This window comes from Hyla sarda, chromosome 2 (genome assembly GCF_029499605.1).
Source record: "Hyla sarda isolate aHylSar1 chromosome 2, aHylSar1.hap1, whole genome shotgun sequence".
NCBI classification, from domain to species: Eukaryota; Metazoa; Chordata; class Amphibia; order Anura; family Hylidae; genus Hyla; species Hyla sarda.
Window position 1 is genome coordinate 47,809,011 of NC_079190.1, and position 24,180 is coordinate 47,833,190.

The window sequence follows — 24,180 nt, forward strand, 5'->3', positions numbered from 1 at the left end:
CTGCTTCAGTGGGTGGAGGGATTGCATGGTGGAGAGAGATCAATCTCCAACTAATGCAACAGCTGTAGGCATCCTGATTGAAAACCACAGGTCTTTTGAATGGATGAAGCTCATTTATGTTTCAATGGGTGGGGTGGCTGATGTGTGAAAGGGAGGAAAATGGAAGTATGGGATTTGTAGTAAAAAAAAAAAAAAAAAAAAGAAAAGTCAGACAGGAAATACCAGTTCACAAAAAGCTAGTCACCGTGTTATGGTAATCTCACAACATAGCCATTTACCCCCAAAACAAGAGCAGATCCCTCCTAAGCATGTCCATTACTGTCTGCCAGGTACGTACTAAAATCACCTTATGGTGGAGAACCCCTTTAACTCTGAATATCCCTTAAACTTAGTTTTAAATTATACTTTTGGGCTCTATTCATGTTGCGTTTAGGCTTTGTTACGCATGAAGAATGCCACCAAGCATATGCTCCAGACCTATTAAAAAGGTCTATACTGTATGTTTGGATACTTCCCTATCCCAATGTAGTTTACTTATGTAGCCAATAAACATGATGGGGGGGATTCATCAACATCAGTGTATGGTAGAGCTTTTTTTTACCCCTTTCTGCTACGTGTATTTGTCATTTACCTTCGCAAAATTTACTAAACTTGCGCACGGGTCTCTGTGAATCATGTGCAGTAATAGAATCCAGCCCATCTCAGCTATTGAAAAAAATATAAGGCAGACTTGTACGTGTGCTCGGAGCAGGTGTATATTTGCGCAAGAAAATGACACTTGCGTCCTTTTTTTGCGCAAAAAAAAAAGCGCAGTTAGTTGTCTACAGGAAAAACGGCTCTACGGTACACCTGAAGGGTGACATCTTTAGAAAAAGTTCCACCAAAAAAGACGTACAAAAAGAACACAGGACATATCCTTGCGCAAGATTTTGCGCAAGAAAATACACCTAAAATGACTCTATATAGATTGATGAATCCCCCCCGATGTGATTAGTAAATAATTAAGGCTATGTTCACATGTCGGAATATTCGCAATTCAGCACAAACTCCGTTCAGCAAAGCTTGCTGTATGGAATTGTGGAATTTCTATGTTTGCAGGACACAAAATTTTGCAAAAATTCAAGCCTTATTGACTTCAATAGGATTCCGCCACGAAATTCTGCTAAATATAAGACTGGTCTTATATTTTTGCGGAAAGCAGAATTTCCACGGCAGAAATTCCACTGTCTGAATGGGACTGCTGAATCCCACTGAAATCAATAGGCAGTAAATTTCGGCAGAAATTCCAACAGAGTTCTTTAGCGGAATTCCGCAGGGAAATTCTGCTGTGCGAACATGGCCTAATAAGGAATCAGTAAATAATTACAATTATGACAGAATTTTAAAAGTGAATCGATTATCAATAAGGAATTTTACCTGGTGAGGTTTGTTTGATCACTTGGACGATCTGCTCATTTCGGGGGTCCAGATATCCCATCTTACTGATAAATTCCAGTGCAGCCTCAATGCTCCGACTTCCGGTCTGCTTCAAAGCTCTTATTGCCATTTCCTATTTGCAAAGAAAACATGGTAAGATCAATGATAACTGGTCTTTGATTTATTATAATTAACAATGTTAGATATTGAGATGGGGAATGAGGAGAGTTGTAGGTTGACTGAAAAATACAATAATATAACAACAGGTGTAAGTAAATACAAATGCGGCGCAGTGATCGCAAATTACTTGAATATGGTATGAATTTTACCATCCTTATGGTGTTACAGCAAATGGACTGAAATTTCCACAATGTTATGGCCCAGTATGTGATCACTACCAAACAGCTGCAATAAAATGCCTCTACGGTATTTCTCTCTTCTGTGTTGCCATGTCCATTGCCAGCACTAGGGTCAACAATGCCACAAGTGATCAATAGCGAGACACAGCGGCCGGCACAAAGCCCCAATCCACATCTGGTTAAACAAATGCCGGAAGCTTCGGCTAATGAGCAGTTTCCTCTTCGGGCCTTATTCCCGCAATGTTATTTGGGTGCTCTTACCCCAGAGTACAAAGTGTCCCTTATAAATGCATTGAAGAAGAAATAGGCAGCACTCACCATTACAGTGCAAGTTAAATTCTTCTTTATTTCAGTGCAAACAGTAGGTAATATAATATCCATCGGATCAGGACACAATACATGCGCGCAACAGCTGTCACCCATGCTGATCTGATGTATTGTGTCCTAGTCCGATGGATATATTCTACTTACTATTTGTACTGAAATAAAGAAGAATTACAAGGACTGTGCTGACGAGTGCTGCCTATTTCTTCTTCAATGCACTTATAGATGCCACAAGTGACCCAACTGTTGGTTATATAATAAGCCCCACCCCCTCAGCCCAACACACAAGGCCCTTTCATTTTCTAGCAGCCTCACAGTCTTACTGGGAGCACATGGTAAGTGAGCTCTTACACCTTGTTCACACTGGTGTGGTGCTGTGCGGCGTCCGTTGCTGCCGCGGCGCCGTGTCTGTGGGGGGTGCGGCCAGGTGACTGGTTTGAGTGGCATTGGGGCCGCTCTGCCAGTGGGTCATTCCCCCTGTGGGCACTGGTGTTGGGGAGGTGGTGGACACCGCCCAATGCTACGCCATTTTATGCTAGGGACGTTATGGAACCACTCTTAATAGGTGGCCTTGACGTGGCGAGTGGGCTTGTACCTTTTGATCAAAATGTATACTAACAACCTGTTAGTTTTTGAAATTATGCTGAGAAGCAATTAGGTCAAAATACAAAATTGTGGATGTACGGCCATGTCTGTGTTTTCTACATGGATTTATAAAATAAGAAAGGCAATATTGTTCCAATATGCAAAACCAAATATCAATTCTATAAACGTCACCTGGTGGGATCCATCAACAATCTAAAGTGTATCAGCAATTTGGAGGAAATCTGGGCTAGTACTTAGGGTTTCAATAAGCCCAATCCATGGCTCCTCTTGTAGACACCCCAGCTCCTTCCATTATGTTATATCTGCTTAATTTACAGTTTTCAAGTTTACTCTAGCAGACACACTTAGTTATGAATAAAAAGTGGTGTGAACATTTAAGGGTGCATGCACAGCACCTTTTTGCAATACAGTTCCCGCTTCAGGTTTTTCATTAAAACGGATTCCTCAAAACCTGCCTAAACTGTATCAAAATATGTGTACAAATTTCAACCCGTATATGGTTAAAAAACATATACGGTTTGAAAAATTATGTCAGGTTGCATCCGTTTTTTAAGAAAAAAAAAGTATATGTTTTTAACTTTTCACTCCATTTTGAATGAAGTATCACTTGTTTGATTGAAATTCCAAGAAAAAAAACTGTGCAAAGTCAAAAACCTTATGGTGAAAACCATACGCACATATGGTCCTGTACGGTTCCCATTGACTCCCATGTTAAAAAAAAAACGTATATGGTTTAATATGGTTTTTCACCTGGACAAAAAACGTGGTAGACTACGGTTTTTGGGTTCGGGTAAAAAACCGGACAAAACCGTATAAGACCCAAAACGGACTAAACCGGTTGATGCATTTGACATACGGTTTACAATGTTAAGTCAATGCATACGGTTTTCTATACGTTTTTTTAACTTGAAACCGTATACGGGAACTGTATAGCAAAAATGTGGTGTGCATGCACCCTAACCCAGAAAAAAAAAATTATCTAGAAGGAAATCTACAGAAAGGTCTTCCAACGAAACCAAGCAACGACAACAAATACCAAGACTGACTTATAATATGACTTCAGATTTCCATTCTGAATCAGAATGGATTAAAATTATTTTGTTAGCACCGCAGCAGCTAAAATAAGAGGTGGTGTGACTGGTTGACACTTCATTGATGTCATGAGCAGTTTTACTGTAACCATCAATTACATCCCCCACAGCGATCCCACCCAAATGTAGTTTTCTAGAAGTTAACTTGCGTCTGGTCTATAAAACCGAATCACCGCAGGGGTTTTTACTAAGACGAAGAAGAAGAAAAAAGCCCATTGGTAAGGAATTTCCTTATTGAATTTTCTCAGTGGATCCACGCTGTTAAAAATGTCATAAATTGGCTAATGTCTATGGCAATTTGCCGCGGACATATGCGCCATCCCATTGACAACAGCATATTATATATCTATATACTTGGGGAAATCCATGCATTATACAGGCAGCTCACAAATTTCATAAAGCATTGTGAAATGCTTAAAAGGGGTAATCCAGAGGGGGGGGGGGGGGGGCGGAAACAAAAACAAACCACAAAGCTGGACCTACCTCCTGCAGTGTGCCTGCTGCCTCTGGTAATGCTTCAGTGTGCTGAAGGTCAATACGTCAATTGTCGCTCAGCCAACCACTGGCCGCAGCAGTTTCTCACCAGTGATTGGTTGAACAGGAAGGTAAAGTATTGGGCCCAGCCAAGGTTCTCTTCCTGGTGCTGGGGCCCAATTAGTTGGATTGTGGCAATTGACGTATTGAACCCCAGCACCCAGAAATAGAAAATACCAGAGAACGGGAGCAGTATGGTTGCCCAGCAGTTTACAGGTCATGTTTTCAGGATTTCCTTAGTCTTCTACAGGTGATATAATTCTGGTCAGTGAATCTGGCATCCCCTCAGTTATATCACCTGTGAAAGACTAAGGAAATCCTGAAAACATGACCTGTTGGGGGGACTTGAGGACTGCGCTTGAGAAACACTGCTCCAATGCCATCTAGAAGTATATACCATTTAGGTCAATGACCAACCCATATGGCTACCTATAAATGGTACTATACTTTTGGAGGGTTTGCATACCTTGTTTCCCATGGAGCCTTGCCTGTAAGACCCTGAACACCAGTAGGCTTCTCTACAATGCAAACCAATGCTAACCAGTTCCCCCCCAGGTCTCTTGCATGTGAACAAAGCTGTTTAAGACCAAAGCAATGTAATGACTGCCATCCCACGGCAAATTCTGATCAATTTTAGAATTTTTGTTTTGTCTGAACTTTTTATTTTTTTTAATCTCCTCTTTTTATAACCAGATTGATAATCAACATCATAATCATATCACAAGATGGATCTTAGCAGAATTGCAGGATACGAGCCCAGCCTAATCTGCAGATGCCAACACAAACAAGTCTCATTCCGGATAAGCATAAAGATGTTCTGTAAAGGAAAACTGTAAGGAAAACCAAAAGAACTTTCTGGTAGGAAAACGGGCCACATGACAGGCCAGAAGTCTATTATTTTCATAGTTCAATAAATTAATGAGACTCCAGGAATCCACCTGTCTAGCAGGGAATCTCACGCAAAGGATTACTTGAAGTCACTGCTGAGAAGAAAGACGGGCTAATCTGACTTCTAAGAATTCGGAAAAGAATTTTAGATTCATGGCTGAGATTATAAGTAACCTCCAGCTGTGGCAGAGCATCATGAGAGACGCAATGCAAAAAGATGGACATCAAACTGCTCTTTGTATGAACCCTTCACCATACAGATGGAAGTACTCTCAACCATGACAAAAGCTGGAGGAGCATGCCTAGGCAGCAGTAAACAACCAAGAGGTAGAACAATCGGGAACATGTATTGTTTATCCCAGAAATTAGCAAAGTACCGTATTTTTTTAATAAGATGCACTTTATCTTTGGTTGGTGCGTCTTATACGGCGAATACACACCTATCGGGTCGGACCCTGCGGCCATCAACGGCCGGGACCCGCGGCTAATACAGGATATCACCGATCGCGGTGATGCCCTGTATTAACCCTTCAGACGCGGCGATCAAAACTGACCGCCGCGTCTGAAGCAAAAGTCGGGCTGTTCGGGACCGCCGCGGTGAAATCACGGCGTCCCGAACAGCTTACAGGACACCGGGAGGGACCTTACCTGCCTCCTCGGTGTCTGCTCCGTGCCAGGATCCCCTGCATGGCGGCGCTCTCCTTCAACGTCATCGCGCACGCCGTCCCGTAACCCAATAGGAGCGGCGTGTGTAGCGACGTGTTGACGGCGACAGAGAGCGTGGATCCCGGGGAAGAAGACGTCCGGAGCGTCGGGGACACCCCGGGGACGCGGCGACAGCAATGGAGCGACAGCCAGGGCAGCGGTGACGGGTCTGGAGCGGCGGGGACACGCGAGTACTACCTCCTATCCAGTGGTCTTCAACCTGCGAAACCTCCAGATGTTGCAAAACTACAACTCCCAGCATGCCCGGACAGCCAACGGCTGTCCGGGCATGCTGGGAGTTGTAGTTTTGCAACATCTGGAGGTCCGCAGGTTGAAGATCACTGTTGGGTGCAGAATCTTTTTTTTCTAGATTTTGCACCTTTAAAATTGGGTGCGTCTTATATGCCGATGCGTCCTATAGGGCGAAAAATACGGTAAATGGTTTTATATGTAACATATCTCCTGATTAGGTTTTATAACGGCTACAACATTTTAGAGGAGGTGCCTCAGAGTAAATCAGAGAGGCCCTGAGCAACTTGAGGTGAAGGAGAGATATATCCATTAACACCAACACCAATCTGTACCATGATATTCGACCAATGTCTTCTGGTCTCTCCATACCAGACTCTCCAAAGGCACTTCACATTTCTATGATTACCACCAGGACAACATCCTAAACATCCTCCTCGGCCCCAAAACTTACAACATACTGGTGTCTTCTAATGGGATAGAGGTACCTTTGGGACCACTCATGCACCAAGGCACAATTTTGCTTCAGTGTATTTAGTAGCTGAAAGCATTCACTCTTTGGGACTGGGAAGAATTGTAAAATGTTGATTTCATAAACTATCTAGCAGATTTTAGCTGATATGCAGTTACGTTCTCCTCCTCTCTCCTTTCCCACACCAACCTGCATTTTGTATTCCCACTTCTCCTTACTAATAACAATTTACATAAAAGTCATCAATGACCTTTGCCTCAAGACAGAAGGCAGAAATATAAGTAGAGTGATCGATGGTCATGTAGGTAGATAACCCATTTTCTAAACTAATAAAACAAAGAAAAAGGCTGCACAGGGAACGGAAAGCCAGGCTCATATAAAGCAGTGAGATGAAAAAAAAAATGTATTATATTTATTTATATATATATATATATATATATATATATATATACACACACATACATACATACACACACATATATACACAGTCATGGTCGTAAATTTTGGCACCCCTGAAATTTTTCAAGAAATTGAAGTATTTATAACAGACAAGGATTGCAGTATAGTTTTGCTATACACATGTTTATTCCCTTTGTGTGTATTGGAACTAAAATCAAAAAAGGGAGGAAAGAAAGCCAATTGGACATAATGTCACACCAAACTCCAAAAATGGTCTGGACAAAATTATTGGCACCCTTAACTTAATATTTGGCTGCACACCCTTTGGAAAAAAATAACTGAAATCAGTCACTTCCTATAACCATCAATAAGCTTCTTACACCTCTCAGCCGGAATGTTGGACCACTCTTCCTTTGCAAACTGCTCTAGGTCTCTCTTATTGGAAGGCGCCTTTTCTCAACAGCAATTTTAAAGATCTCTCCACAGGTGTTCAATAGGATTTAGATCTGGACTCATTGCTGGCCACTTCGGAACTCTCCAGCACTTTGTTACCATCCATTTCTGGGGGCTTTTTGACGTATGTTTGGGGTCATTGTCCTGTTGGAAGACCCAAGATCTCAGACACAAACCCAGCTTTTTGACACTGGGCTGTACAATGCGACCCAAAAACCGTTGGTAATTCTCAGATTTCATGATGCCTTGCACACATCCAAGGCACCCAGTGCCAGAGGCCACAAAACAACCACAAAACATGATTGAACCTTCACCATATTTCACTGTAGGTACTGTGTTATTTTCTTTGTAGGCCTCATTCTGTTTTAAGTAAACAGTAGAATGATGTACTTTACCAAAAAGCTCTATCTCTGTCTAAAAGGTCTCATCTGTCCACCAGACGTTTTCCCTGAAGGATTTTGACTTACTCAAGTTCATTTTGGCAAAATGTAGTATTGCTTTTTTATGTCTCTGTGTCAGCAGTGGGGTCTTCCTGGGTCTCCTGCCATAGCGTTTCATTTCATTTAAATGTCGATGGATAGTTCGCTCTGACACTGATGCTCCCTGAGCTTGCAGGACAGCTTCAATATCTTTGGAACTTGTTTGGGGCTGCTTATCCACCATCCCGACTATCCTGCGTTGACACCTTTCATCATTTTTTTTCTTTCATCCATGCACAGGGAGATTAGCTACAGTGCCATGGGTTGCAAATGTCTTGATAATGTTGCACACTGTGGACAAAGGAAAATCTAGATTTCTGGAGATGGACTTGTAACCTTGAGATTGTTGATATTTTTCCACAATTTTGGTTCTCAAGTCCTCAGACATTTCTCTTCTCCTCTTTCTGTTGTCCATGCTTAGTGTGGCACACACAGACACACAATGCAAAGACTAAGTGAACTTCTCTCCTTTTTATCTGCTTTCAGGTGTGATTTTTATATTGCCCACACCTGTTACTTGCTCCAGGTGAGTTTAAAGGAGCATCACATGCTTGAAACAATCTTATTTTTCCACAATTTTGGAAGGGTGACAATAATTTTGTCCAGACCATTTTTGGAGTTTGGTGACATTATGTCCAATTTGCTTTTTTTCCTCCTTTTTTGGTTTAGTTCCAATACACACAAAGGAAATAAACATGTGTATAGCAAAATGAGTTACTGCAATACTTCATTTTCTTGAAAAATTTCAGGGGTGCCAACATTTACGGCCATGACTGTGTTTATGAGAAATATAAAATTTCACCCTCAGTGATTTGCAAGATACAGATATGCCCTTCCTAATAATCCTTTGGCATATTAATGTTCTAGTCCTAGTTTGGCTTTACTCTTTCTGGCTACTGAGGACACAGCAGCATTTGAATATTACCCGTTCACTTTCACCACAAAAGATCACCTAGATTGAAAACATATGGAACGCAGAGTCGGAGGGGTGTAATGCATTTTTATGGAACGTGCTCTCTACAAGTCATCATTCCTGCCATTCTCTTTGGAGAATGTAAACATTTCATACCTGCTTATTAAAGACAGATTTCTAAGAAATGCTGCGGGTGAAAAACGATCCATCAAATGCTTCCACGAAACATGAAACCCAGAGTTTCATTAAATATCAGGCATTTTCAAGTGATAGGGCAGCAAAAAAATAAGTATGTACATATTGGACATTCTCTAACAAACTCAAATTTAAATGTTAATTTAGATTCTGGCGACTCCCTCACTGGCTGCCAATTTGCTCCTTCAGCTGGTCGCCGCATGGGTCAGGTCACATGGAGGTAAATCTGATCTGGAGGGAGATTTATCAAAAACTATTCAGAGGAAGTGTTGCCCAGTTGCCCATAGCAACCAGATTTTTTTCTTTCTGAAAAATGAAAGAAGCGATCTGATTGGTTGCTATAGGCAACTGTTCAACTTTTCTTCTGAACAGGTTTTGCTAAATCTCCCGACAGGTCCTGCAACACAAGCTCATCTCAGAGGCAGGAAGAAGACAGATGTTTGAGAGATTACTGGATGGCACCAAATGGGAGCTGCGGGGGATAGGTAAGTATAGATTTTTTTTTTCCTGGCACCAGCAGGATATTATTTTTTCCTGAATGCCAGACAACATGGAGCAGGGATGGTTCCCTTTAAAATATTGGTCACCAGTGGGAGTCTAGCTGATCTAACAAACCAATATCCTATGCGCTACGGACACGTGATAGGAATTTTTTTTTTTTTTAGTTTAACCTTCACCTGTTTTCCTCCAAAAAAAGAATCACGTATTATGTCAGGAATCTCTTTTCCTACAGTCTGACTTTACGAATTCAGCCGCTATGGCCTTCTAGCAATGCGCAGAATGTGTCGAACCAGCAATGTTTAGAACTAATTCTGGATTCCCACTCCAAAAATAATGTGTCTGGACTGGATAAAGCATGGGCAACCCATGGAGGACATTAGCTGTGCTGTGTCAGGGTCAACCAGGGCTCCAAATATAACCGAGCACAGCAAACAAGAGCTCGAGGACATCATACATGTGCACAAAGAAATAATATAAGAATCAGGATTGGTCAGGTTACTCTGATCCGATCATTTCACCAGATTGACAACAATAATAAAAAGTTTGCAAAGTTCACCTCATGGCAGGTAGACTTTTATTGGTCTGGAATCTTGAGAATCCAGCAGAACAAGCATATACGTGATGGACAGCATCCTGCTGCCAAGTGCACTCCCATTCTTTATAATCTCAAGAGGAAAAGTTTAAGGAAATGCCAAATCACTGGATGACTTCCTGCTAGATTATTGGACATTCTGGACAATCAATTGTTAATTTTTCATGATCGCCTGTGAGTCCTACCTGCACATATACGGCGACTGGCAGCTTTTCATGTATGTGTTTGTATACAGCAGTGTTTCCCAACCAGGGTGTCTCCAGCTGTTGCAAAAAAAGGCTGTCTAGGCATGCTGGTAGTTTTAGTTTTGCAACAGCTGCAGGCACCTTGGTTGGGAAACACAGCTATATAAAGAGATGCCAATCACTGTGTGTGGGGGTGAGGTCAGCAGGGCTTTCCCAGATTCGCAGCATTTACACACTTCTTGGGGGAAAATATCTACTCAAAAATCTCTTATATTGTGATATATCCTCAGGCTCAACATGTCCTTTTTAGGGTACGTTCACACGTACAGGATCATGTGCAGATTTGATGCGCAGGATTTGTAGCTGCCAATTAGAAGTTGTGCTCAGTCATTTAGTTTACATTGAAACCTGCAGCAGAAAATCCTGCGCATCAAATCTGCGTACATGTGAACTTACCCTTAGGGTCGATTCACACGTACAGTATTCTGCGCAGGATTTCAAGCTGTGTTCAGTCATTCAGTTTACACTGAGATCTGCAGCAAAAAATCCTGCACATAAAATCTGCGCAGAATACTGTACGTGTGAATAGACCATTAAAGAAGAAATCCAGTGGTAGACAACTTATCCCCTATCCGCAGAATAGGGGATGTGTCTGATCGCAGGGGGGTCTGACCCCTAGGTTGACTGTTGCCCCCAGCACTGATGAAGTAGAAACTCTCCCCCCCCCCCCCCCCCCCATATTCATTTCTATGGGAGAGACAGAGACACAGCATTCGCATGTCTCCGCCTCTCCCATAGAAATGAATGGAGGAGTAGGGTTTCGACAAGTGTCAGTGCTGGGTCACTTCCGGAAGATGAGCTGGGACCGTGTCGGGGCCCCTTACAGGGGGGGGTCCCCAGCGGTCGGACCCCTCACAATCAGACACTTATCTATCTGCAGGATATCCTGCGAATAGGGGATAAGTTGCCTACCACTGAATTTCTTCTTTCACTGCCATCAAATAGGCTAAAATAGGAGACCAGATAGGTTAGCTTTATTTTAATGAAAATTTTAATATGCCATCCTGGGACACCTTAAAAGGTAATTCCCATCACAACATATATGACATATCCACAGTATATGTAATGTGGGGTCCACCTCTATGGCCTAAGCTTATATTGAGATATAGAGCCAACTGACCCCCTTGGGACTGGTAGTGGACACTGGAGATGGTCAGTAAGCTGAACACAGCAAGAAACAGCAGTTTCACACAGTTTGTATCACTCCCAAAGAGGTTAAAGGGAATGTCCTCGGATATCTATAGAAATTACTAGAAGGCGTAGCATCTGAAGCTCCAGGATGCGTAGAAAGCAGGGCCCTATTCTGGAGATCATGGGGAGTTCTAGTGGTAAAGACCCCCGTGATCAGATACTTATTCTCTATCCTGTCAATAGGGTATACATTTTGGGGCGGACAACCACTTTAATAGGAGTTTTGCACACAGCATAGCACCGTGAGCTACGCTTTATCCATAACTCTGAGTTATGGGCACTGTACAGCTAGCAGTGTTACACTGTTTGCACAACTCCCAATAACTTCTCTGGGAGTTATATACACTGCGTAAAATTGTTAATTTGGCCAATTCTGGTTTTGTGACTAGCTCCAGCAGCCGGAACCAGGCCAGAGGGATCAATCTTAAGATATGTATAAGCAGGGGTGTGGAAATTTGAAAAAAAAAAAAAAAAAACTACTTGTCCAAGGGACTAAAGCGGAACACAACCTACTTGTCCCTCAAGAAAATCCACTTGTCCTGGTAGATAAAATAATGTCAACCAAAATAGTACGATTCACCTCACTAGACCACCAGGGATGGATATAATTCTGAGTAGCGGCCCCCGGCTACTGAAATCAGCTGGAGGCCGCCGCCCCCTCCATACACTCTGAGCACCGGTGTGAGGTGTAGACTTGCATCGGCTCCTGCGCCTCACACCGACATTAAAGAAAAATAAGGGGGAAGTCGGTCTGTCCCTGCTAGCCCGATACAGGGCTAAATCTACGAAAAATTCACCTGCCCGGCGCCTAAAACTACTTGTCCCGGGCGTCGGGTGATATGATTTCCACATCCCTGATAAGTTTCAGATGAAAATAACCCCCCCTAAAAATGTCCATGACCCTAGATCAGTGGCAGAATTTTCTAGAGTGAACTTACCCTAAGGCATCAAGCAGAGTCATGTACGGCAACATACAAAGTATCCTGTGGCTCTGAACTATGAACCTGATGGATCTCCACGCACTGCAGATATAATGCTCCATTGGGTGCCATATGTAAAAGCTTTCCATCTAGGGAAGAATATGAGGCTTGACCTGTATGAAATCAGAAGCATGCCCCTCTAGGGATGAGCTAATATAATTGTATAATATGGAGCAGTAAAGATGCCATATGTATATGTATCATCTATGAGTAAAATACTCATTTACCACTAGATAGCAACAACTACAACATAATAAACCTACACTTGCTACCAATAAAGATATACTCAATTATCATAAATCCCAAAAACTTCATTAAATAACATTTTACATAATTATCAAAAAACTGCTCAAAAAGGACAGACACCCCTAACCCATAAAAAAACATGCACCCCAATAGGCACAGTGGGGGGAGATTTATCAAAACCTGTGCAAAGAAGAAGTTGCCCAGTTGCCCATAGCAACCAATCAGATCACTACTTTCATTTTCCAGAGGCCTTGTTAGAAATTAAAGAAGCGAGCGACTTGGTTGCTATGGACAACTGGGCAACTTTTCTTCTCGACAGGTTTTCATAAATCTCCTCCAGTGTCCCCTGCCGTATAGATAATGAATATGAGGGACATTTATCAATGTTTGCTTATGTATTCTTTTTTTTTTAGTAATTTTTTCCTTACTTTTTTTTTTGCTCATTTATCAACTGGTTTCCGCCTGTTGATAATTTTCTTTCACGTAAGCAATTTTTCCTTTTTTACTTTGGTAGTAGCTTTTTCTGCTCCATGTTTGAGCTGGAGTAAATTTAGTCAATTTGTAACCCTGTTGCGACTTTTCTTTGCGCAGTTGCGACTGTCGCAGTTAATAAATACCTGGCCACCCGTAGTCCATTTTAAAAAATTATTACGACGTAGTTAATTTTTGGAAAACTTGCTTTTCTCGCTTTACAGTCAAAATGTCGCACGAAAAATCGCGTAGTCGCAATTGAGACAATTTTGCGACAATTCTAGTAAAGAAAACCTGACTAAACCCGTTGATAAGTGTCCGTATATATGTATATGGCCTAAGTGTACTCCTTGTGAGCCGAGAAGACTGTGGCATAGTGCACCTCGTCTAAATATCCAGGTTCCTACCAGCAGATACAATGCACTTTAAAATGCTCAGAGAAATACATTTTCTAGTTACAAAGTTTAGGAATTTAGAAAAGGAAAAAAAAATTAAAAAATTAAAAATTAAAAAAACACGTCTAGTCAGAGCAGGAATGTGTAAGATATACATACTGCTCATACCTTCACAGGAGGCAGCTACACTACTGAGTCAATAATTCACTGGAGACATTTTAAACTATGCAAGTGCTGCTTCCTCGCTGGTCTACATTATGTATATCAGTGGTCTTCAACCTGCGGACCTCCAGATGTTGCAAAACTACAATTCCCAGCATGCCCGGACAGCCAACGGCTGTCCGGGCATGCTGGGAGTTGTAGTTTTGCAACATCTGGAGGTCTGCAGGTTGAAGACCACCGATCTATATTATACTGTCTGTTCCAAAATCCTCAGCAAACCTTCCCGGTCTAGCACCACTCTTCTTATCAGTATCAAAAAAATAAATAAATACTTGTCCGAGTCTGGAAGATTACGTGAATATTGAAAATGGAGAAGAATTTTAGTTAATGGCTGGACAAAATGATTTTATAAAATATAACATTCGGTGGGTTTCTACTCTTTGAATTCTACAAGCTTAAAGGGGTATTCCAGGCAAAAACATTTTATCCCCTATCGAAAGGATAGGGGATAAGATGTCTAATCGTGGGGAGCCCGCCGCTGGGTACCCCCCCCCCGTGGTCTCCCTGCAGCACCCGCATTCTATGCGGGAGCTTCGTCTCCAGTTTCGGAAGACTCTGTGTTTCCGGGACTGGGGACGTCACGTCACGTCACGTCCCCCTCTCATAGACATGAATGGAGGGGGCGTTGCGCGATGTCACGTCCCCGAAACCCGGTGGTTTCCGGAACTGGAGACGCAGCTCCCGCATAGAATGTGGGTGCTGCACTGAGATCACGGGGGGGTCAAAGCGAAGGGCCCCCCACGATCAGACATCTTATCCCCTATCCTTTGGATAGGGGATAAAATGTTTTTGCCCGGAATACTCCTTTAAATCCGATCTATAAACTTCTTACAGAGCCGTGACTGCCTGCTTGAGATCAATGCTGATGCTGCTGTAAGCACAGGACTTTGTTATCTAGTTTACCCTACAGCCACACAGACCGCTGGGAAAGGTAAAGGGCATTCAGTTACTAACACTTATCTTTTATTCACATGATAAATAAAAAATATATGACTGCTGAGGGCCTGTTAAAGGGGTATTCCAGGATTTTTTTTTTTATTTGACTATGCTACAGGGGCAGTAATGTTAGTGTAATTCATAATATAAAGTCTGTACCTCTTTTTGATCGCTGGTCTCTCAATTTTTATACGATCTTTACCCCAATGTTTATTTTTAACAGCATACCAAATGAGTATAGTCTCCCAGGTTGCAATACAGCCCAAGACATTACATCACTAGTCAGATGTTGAAAGGGAGCCTGTCTTCTTCAATGGGTGGGGCAACCACTAAGTGGAAAGGAGATCAATCTCCACAATGCTGCAGGGAATGTCCATCAAGGGTGTCCATCAAGGGTGGGTGGCTGATGTGTGGGAGGGAGAAAAATGAACTCACACTTACAAACAAGGGATCCAGGGACTTGTAGTTGGAGGGAGGGAACTCCAACAGGATATAGCCATTTCACAAAAGGAAAGGAGCATTATAGTGGACTCACAACACAGCCATTTAGCCCCAAGACAAGCACGGATCCTTTCCAAGCATGTCCATTATTGTCTGGCAAGTAAATACTAAAATCACCTTATAGTGGATAACCCCTTTAAGGCTGACTGCTGAGTACCTATGCAACCATGATCACAGGGGTCTTAAGTCTAAATGGATCAGCAATGACATGTGCTCACTGCTACTGCATTCACTGTCTACAGGACTGCCTGAAATAGCAGAGTGATGTACTCATTACACAGTGCACATGCATGACCAATGATCTGTCCTCATGACTGCTGGGAGTGCCAGGGGTCACACTCCCAACGATCATACACTTATCCGCTATATGGTGAATAGAAAACAAACAAGGTTTGTGGGAGAACCCCTTCAAGATACTCCAGTTATTTTAGGTATATCTCACAAGGGCAGGGAGGAAGTAAAGTACTGCAGTAATTCTAGGTTCACACTACTCTACCTTACGGTTACATTTAGTGCAGTCTTCAAGTACATGAAGTTATCAAATGGCATTCAGCATACATTTTTTTAAATTATAGATCAAAAATGTGAATTTACACAGTTGGGTGTATATCTTAGGATGTCTTTAAGTAGAATATTGTAACATATGTGGTACATGTGCTAAAAAAAATAAAAAAAAATAAATGCTGATACTGTATAGATCAGTGGTCTCAAAGTGACGCCCTCTAGATGTTGCAAAACTTCAACTCTCAGCATGCCCGGACAGCCAATGGCTGTCTGGGCATGCTGAGAGTTGAAGTTTTGCAACATCTGGAGTGCCACAGTTTGAGACCACTGATGTAGACCCATCGGTCCATCCACAAACGTTGTCTCTGAATCAACTGATGGCTACTCAGTTGTTAGGGGCTCCATATACTATTGCTGTTGGCTGTCTGAGCATGCTGGGAGTTGAAACATCTGGAGGGCCACAGTTTGAGACAACTGGTATAGACAATCTTTATCACTACTTATTAAAGGGGTACTCCACTGGAAAACCTTTTTTTTCTAAATCAACTGGTGCCAGAAAGTTAAACAGATTTGTAAATGACTACTATTTAAATATCTTAATCCTTCCAGTACTTATCAGCTGTTATATGCTCCACAGCATATTTTTTCTTTTTTAATTTCCTTTCTGTCTGACCACAGTGCTCTCTGTCCATTTTAATAACTGTCCAGAGTAGAAGCAAATCCCCATAGCAAACCTCTCCTGCTCTGGACAGTTCCTGACATGGACAGAGGTGTCAGCAGACAGTACTGTGGTCAGACAAAAAGGAAAAAAAAAAAAGAACTTCCTGTGGATCATAAAGCATTTGATAAGTACTGGAAGGATTAAGATTTTAGTCATTTACAAATCTGTTTAACTTTCTGGCACCAGTTGATTTCTAAAAAAATTTTTTTTTCCAGTGAAGTACCCCTTTAAATAAGACAACAACTGGACTCTTCTATGGATTTAGACTGACAACTCGGCTCCCGTTTTACCAGCTTTTGTATGTTGCACCAAGGAAGATCACCTCCACAAGCACACAGGATGAGGCGTTCTCTTTAACCATAAAAACATGGCGAGAAATATCGAGGCACACAAAATGCAAAATCTAAAACACAGCTAAAACCAGACACTTGTCCTGCAGATCTGGACGACATCCAACAGGAAGACAGCACTGCAAGACAAGAATGTGTGACAAGTCTGGTTTCTTCCCATAAATTGCAGGTAATACGGGATATACCCCCGGAGTGGACACTCATCCTGCCACTCATGGTTGTAGACTGCGTACGTTGCCAAATTTAACAGTCATGTTGTTATCCTTCCTCAGCAATTACTGAGCAATGATTATATGTCTACACCCAAAATATATGGCTTTCTAATAATAAGCAACTTTCCTGGCACAAACTATTTGACATAATGGATTAAAATATTCAGCAATAGCAAAAATCACTGGCAGGGAGGGTCCCGCTTTCTAATGCTTAAAAGGGGTCGTCCAGCAGGATAAAATGGTTTAAAAAACAGGGACAGGCAGAGATCCCCTGCCCCCGCATTAGGTCCTCACTTTGGCACACAGGAAAAGTCATCATCGCTGCAGCCATAGATTGTCTGGGCGGGTATTTCAACCTCCTCCTGTGTGTCGCGAAATGACCAAGAAATGGAGATCACTGGGGACCAAAAAGCAATGGAACAGCAGCGGCAGCGGATCAGGAAGACTAAGTAATGCTCATTATTTTAGCACAGCCTTCTCCTTTAAAAAATAAATTTAAATTATCCTCCATTAAAAGCTAGAGAGATTTTCTATATCTCCTTCTCGGTCTAGAACCTAGATCTCTAAACTGTGGCATGCTGGGAGTTGTAGTTTTCATTAGTTGAAGGTCCCTAGTTTGGAGACCTATTTTCTAGACAAAGAATTGAGACTCAGTCAGACTTGAGCTGGAAAGCCCATTGTACTAGGTTTATGGCACTCTTAGACATTGCTAGTACTTGCGGATCTCCGAAATCGCGGGCTGCACTGTATCGGAAGCAAGTCCAGGTGAGGCCTGTTACAGACTCATGTCGGGCCGTGAGCACATTGTCCCTACTCCTGGCGGGGTCGGGATGCGCATCGCGGGACGCGTCCGCATGCGAATCCCGGCCCGTCACTCACCTTGTACTGCTGCCGCTTCTTCTCCTGTGTCTTGGATCCATTGCGCGCGCCCCCGCCTCCTAGAGCACGCGCGACGGAGCTCTGAGATTTAAAGGGCTAGTACGCCCATAATTACTGTTTGCACCTGACACTACCTTATAAAGTCTCTGCACCTCCCACACTTCAGTGCCATTTGCCTGAGAGAAAGCATACCCATTGCCTGTTTGCCATTCCTGTGTATCCAAACCTTCCTGCTACGTTTTTTGACTATGAACCTTTGCCGCCTGCCTTGACCTTCTGCTACGTCTGACTACGCTACAGCCTCATCCTTCTGTACCTCGCCTTGCCCAGTTACCTGTGTGGTCGAGCCGTGTCGGGGGTAGCGACCTGGGTGTCACCTGCCGCAGCAAGCCCATCCTGCCCTGCGGCGGGCTCTGGTGAAGACCAGCGACACCTTAGACTCCAATCCTCGAAACAGTCCGAGTCATCAGCCACACAGGTGGAGGATCCACATCCAGCTCCGTGACAGCCTCCACCCAGGTGCGTCACAAGGCCTGGCAATTATCGGGATCTTAAGAGCTAGACAAGACCGCTAGCATAGTATGTAAAAGCACTGTTAAAAAGGTTGTCCCACGATTAGTAATAATTCCCTATCCACCGGATAAGGCATAAGTGTGTGACTGCTGGGACCCTCTACAATCTCTAAAACAGGGACCCTAGTCTCCCGTGGGACCAGAGCAGCAGGAAGTTGCGCATGCAACCCATTGTCTATGGGTGCTGCCAGGGAGAGCAGAGATCAGGCTATAGCACTAAAACCCATTTATAGTAGTGTATTAGTGTAAACATTTTATTTCGAGTGTTCTTGATGGCTCTATACCCTATAGCCCAGTTCTGTAGAGGAAACAAATAAAATGTTATCAGACTTTCTGGATTATTGATTGCTGGATTTATGGAAGTTTACTATATAAAAGTCAGCAGTCGGAACCCTACAAATCATATACTGACGGCATATACTAGCAACACACCATCACTTAATGTGTACCTGTCATTTCAATTACACTGACATGACATAGTGACATCAGAAGTTGTCATGGGTGTGAGGTGCACATGCTGGGACCCCTATGATCAATATAACAAAGGGGTAGAAGCGCTTGGCTCAACAGAGCCCTTTGTTTCTACACAAAACTCCTCGGAAAACCTAGCCGGTGGTATACAAACTCATTGAAAGATTATATGCAAATCCGTAAATGGCTGGCTTGGCTTTCCCAGGAGAGCTGCCCCGGGGGAAAAAAAGGGCTCAGTCAAGTACTTCTGCCCCTACATTCCAGAAATCAGTGAGGGTCTCAGAACCTGGACCCCCACCAATTACATCCCATGATGTCAGTGTGACACGTCATAAGTTTGTTGAAATGATAGGTACACTTTAATGAAATGGGAGTAACCCTTTAATGAAAACATTGCTGTAGTACCAAAAACAACAGTGCAGTGGATGTAACATTTTTATAAGACTTGACATACCATTGATTTATACCATGATCATATTCAGGGCAAGGGAAGGGATACTTCCACTCCCTATCCTTCCCTACTCTGACAGTGCCAGTCCAGAGGAAGGCCAGGTGGTTGGCGTGTCTCACCAAGCTTCTTCCTGCAATTAATCATTACCAAGCACATTGACCAGGGGAGAGAGGAGTGAGAGGAACTCCATAGCGGGACATTTTCTCTGCATCCTTCATAGGAGATACAATATTATAAAAAGGTATATAATAGAAGCGATAGAAACCTAACACGCACACAAGATAGGAAGGCAAATACTGACTGTTCTATGAAACATGCACCAGTATGCCGGATCTGACAGCCACCATAGAGGACACAAAAACCTTATCAATTATGCTCTTACTGTTACATGTAATTTATTGTAAAGAGCTGTCGGTTTTGCACTTTTAAGTCTTTATATTCCTTTTTATCTTTTAGCAGGAATGTTGCATTAACCTGTTACCTAGGATTAAATGGCCTTTAAAATGAACATTCCAGGAAAAAACCTAGAGGCAGATTTATTACTGCAAATGCACCAAAATGTGGCTCTCTCGGCAAGGGGTATTCCGGCATTTTAAAAACATTTTCAACATGTTGCTGAGAAGATAAAATTTTTTTTATATATATATATATATTATTATTATTATTATTATTATTATTATTATTATTATTATTATTATTAATAAAAAATATAATAATAATAATAATAATAATCCGCGCAGGACCTGCCGGATCAGACAATTACTGGCCACAGCATGTTCCCTCTCAGCCAGTGATTGGCTGGTCCAGCAGATCCTGCACACAGCTCTTATCTCAGAAGCAAGAAGAAGGGAGATCGGGGGACCAGAAGAAGCCAAACAGGAGCTGGGGGGGGGGGGGGGGCTGGTATTTGAGGCTAGGCAAGTATAGCTGCAATTACAGAATACCCCTCTAATGGGCATATCTTAAAAGGGGTACTCCACTGACCCCAGCATCTGGAACATTTTGTTTCAAACGCTGGGTGCAGGCCACTGGGGTCGTGAAGTCATGCACACGCCCCTAAGTGACGTCACGCCCCCTCAATGCAAGTCTATGGGAGGGGGGCAGCTGCACGCCCCCTCCCATAGACTTGCATTGAGGGGGCATGGCGTGACGTCACTAGGGGGCATGTGCATGATGTCACGACCCTCGCTGACTGCACCCAGCGTTCGGAACAAAATGTTCCAGACACTGGGGTAGTGGAGTACCCCTTTAACTTCATGAAAAATGTGGGGTGCCTTTTGTGCAATAAAAATGGTTCCAAAATTTAGCTTTTAAGTAAACTTGTCTCCGCTGCTGCCTTACAGATTAGGGCGCCATTTAGGAGAGCGCAAGCTGGAGGGGAACGATGTCATCATCAACCCCTGTGCCGTGAGAGTGTAAAAAATGCCTAGCAAGAGAAGTCTTTCTGCTAAATCTCCTGCCCACTTTAAAGGGGTACTCCGATGGAAAACTATTGCACAACAAGCTGGCCGGTCCGATGCCCCACAGGTTGAATGAGGTCCGTTGGGTTTCAGCCTGGCATCCGTTGTTTCACTCGAGTTAAAAAAAATAATAATAATAATAATAATAAATAATCTGCCATTTTTTTCCCTGCTCAAGTCCCGCTATTTCAACAGACTGGGACGCAGATGTGAACGAGGCCTAGACTGGTTAGTAAATTCTTCCCTCTGTCCATACAGTGGTGGCCCATGAGATCTTCTTTGGAGGTAACATTTTCAACATTTCCTTGTTTATTACACAGTTTTAGTTTTTTCATCGCAGGAAAAAAGAAAAAAAAGAAGACGACACTTTTCTTGCAATCAAAGAAACGCTCAAGGTCTCCGCATGACACAATGACTGCGAAACAAAGATCATCTTCCATTCACATACATTTATAGACAATCGAGAATTCCCAAAGTTCATACTTTACATTTTCTTCATGTTTGCAGGCAGTAATAATTCTCTTTACGTGCTTTGTCCTGTGCAGCCAATTCAATGGTAAGGAAGAGACAACACCCCCTGGAAAAGGCCTGGAATGCTTGTAATTATCCTGACACATTTCCTCTCCCGAGAAACTGCGAGGAAACTCAGGCCGACCCCCCCCCCCCCCCCCCCCCCCCCCCCCCCCCCCCGGACCACACTGCTCCAGTATTTCCACTCTGGAATGCAGGATCTGGTTAACCCATTCGTCTCTGACCCATTCTGTGCAATATATAGCAGAGTACTTTAATGGTGCACTGGAAAACCTGCAATAACTAGACGCTAGCTATCCTGGGCTGCATAAGAACATCTGAAAGCCATGAAGAATTTTTGTCATTTCTCAAATCTGCAGCACACATAGCGTTGCTGTACAGCCATGTGGTTAACTGCGTCTGTAAGTCAAAATGAAAATAAAATAAAAAAACAAAAACAAAAAAGTGCACATTAAAAAATCTCATATGTAAAAATAACTATTGTGAATAAGTTTATTTTTATTTATGGGGGGGCGAGGGAACATAGCCGACTACCAAAACAGCTGAAAAGTATAGGGTCCCCCATGGGAACAAAACAAGGCCCACATGCAGCAACCAATGGCTGAACAATTCTGGCTCTAAATCTGCCTCATTACAGGCAAAGTCTTGTGGCCCCCGTATTTGGATCTTGTCTGTCTTCACACTGCATGGATCACGTGTTCTGTATACCGCATAGATATTGCCTTGGCCAGGAGTCAAGCCCGTCAAATGGGACTCATCTGTGTCCAAAACGTCTCTAAAATCCATGGCAATAGAAGGCGAAATACATATTGGAAACAAGAGGGCAACTTTTTGGATTTCTTTAGCTCGTAGCATATTTTTTACTTTGTGTGAACAAAACTTAATAAGTGTGCATAGAAGATAAGCTCAGAAGCAAAATACCCGCACTCACCATTAGATTAGCGACAGCCGGCTCCTAGGAATATATGATGGTTAGACCAACGGAACGGGGACCATGCTGTAACGGGCGCCCGTTACAGCATGGTCCCCGTTCCGTTGGTCTAACCATCATATATTCCTAGGAGCCAGCTGTCGCTAATCTAATGGCGAGTGCGGGTATTTTGCTTCTGAGCTTATCTTCTATGCACATTGATTTTTTCCTATGTTTCGGATCTTCCCAGCACCACCATAGCTGACGGCTTTTTCAGACCCGCCTCCGTGTGAGCTGTTCGACTGGATTTTAACCCCGTCTTTTCTGAATTAATCGCAAGTAGTGCTATTCCTTCCTCTCTTACTCACTCAAAACTTAATAAGTCACTATAGCCTTGCAGGAGAACACGTACCCCAACCACTGGGAATGTGGATTAATGCATTAGCCCCGATTCCGTGCCAGAGCTAAATCTTCCATATCTTTAGGCGGCATATAATAACATGCAATGGAGGATATTAAAGAGACTAGAAATTAAAATACGGCATCTACCCAACAAAAGCAATAGGTTGAAATTAGGTTTACTCGAAATTACAGGTCTTGCTCTGTATGGAAAACCCCAACTCAGATCTGCAAATTAGGACTACAGAGAGGGGCTTTCCAAAGCAGACAACGCTTACTTGACTGTTTCCGAAACGCCCAAAGACTTGGATGAAGAGACCTTACCATTCAGTCTGGGCCTGAAGGTTCATGCCACCTACGGTCTCTTTTCCCATAACTGGGGTTACGGGAAAGCTTATGACTAAAATCATTATGCATTCTTGAGGAGCAGTGCATTCTTTTGAACATGTATTTTTTTTATTCTTCAAAGTAATATTATAGGGGACCAACAGAAAAAGGAGGAGGATTACGAATCGGTAACTGGACCTTAACCTGCCTTTGCTAGCCTAGTAGCCAACAATAGGATAAGCTGTCTATAAGCTGGGAGAGAGGGAGGAGCTCACGTGAAAAAAAGATAATCCAATGCATAACAAACACCAAGAAAGTAAGGAACGGAGCACTCACCCGGTAATGTGTCCCCGGTTGGCAAAGCGTTATCAACACTCTGTTAATCTTCGGCAGGGAGGCGGTGGATGGTATGGGGTGAGCTCAGACGCCGGCCACGGAACATATCACGCCAATCGGCGCTTCATCTAATGCTTTGCAAACCGGGGACACATTACAGGGTGAGTGCTCCACTCCTTACTTTCTTGGTTTTTGTTAATATTATAGGGGTATTTCAAAATCTAACCGATAAAATGGCATACTACTTGGAAATGCCATCAATGTCTGTCCAACTATCCCTACAACAAAAAAGGTCCTCTTCTGGGTGTATATTGCGCCCCCCCAATCTTTGCACCAGGTGGTTCATGTCACCATGCAGCTTCTAAAGCAGTGGTTTCCATCCTGTGACTCTCCGACTAAAACATGACTTCTAGGTGTCAAGGCACGCCGGCAGTTCTAGTTCTTCAGCAGCTGAAGAGCCGCAGGCCGCAGACCCCTGTTCTGAAGTGAAGAGGCGCTATACAGAACATGGCCATCGGCTGCATCTATGTTTACTTATTAACTCTGCGATGCACTTGAAGACTCCAATCAAGTGAAAAAACTTCAAAAAATGCAACACAAGCCACAAAGATCAAAGGGATCGAGGAATGCAATCAATAAAAAGAAAGATAAGCCAACACTTAAATTCCAAGACCAACATGTAATGCACAAGACA

The 24,180-nt window shown here is 42.9% G+C and overlaps 1 protein-coding gene across 3 annotated transcripts in view; it reads right to left on the reverse strand.

The window, feature by feature from the left end:
- The window catches only part of LATS2 (large tumor suppressor kinase 2), a 78,376-nt gene that overhangs the window by 32,752 nt on the left and 21,444 nt on the right, over positions 1 to 24,180 (reverse strand). For all 3 annotated transcript variants that reach the window (XM_056561728.1, XM_056561729.1, XM_056561730.1), the window contains one exon: positions 1,417 to 1,549. In XM_056561728.1, the coding sequence (XP_056417703.1) occupies positions 1,417 to 1,549 (133 nt within the window). The remainder of the gene's footprint in view (positions 1 to 1,416; positions 1,550 to 24,180) is intronic.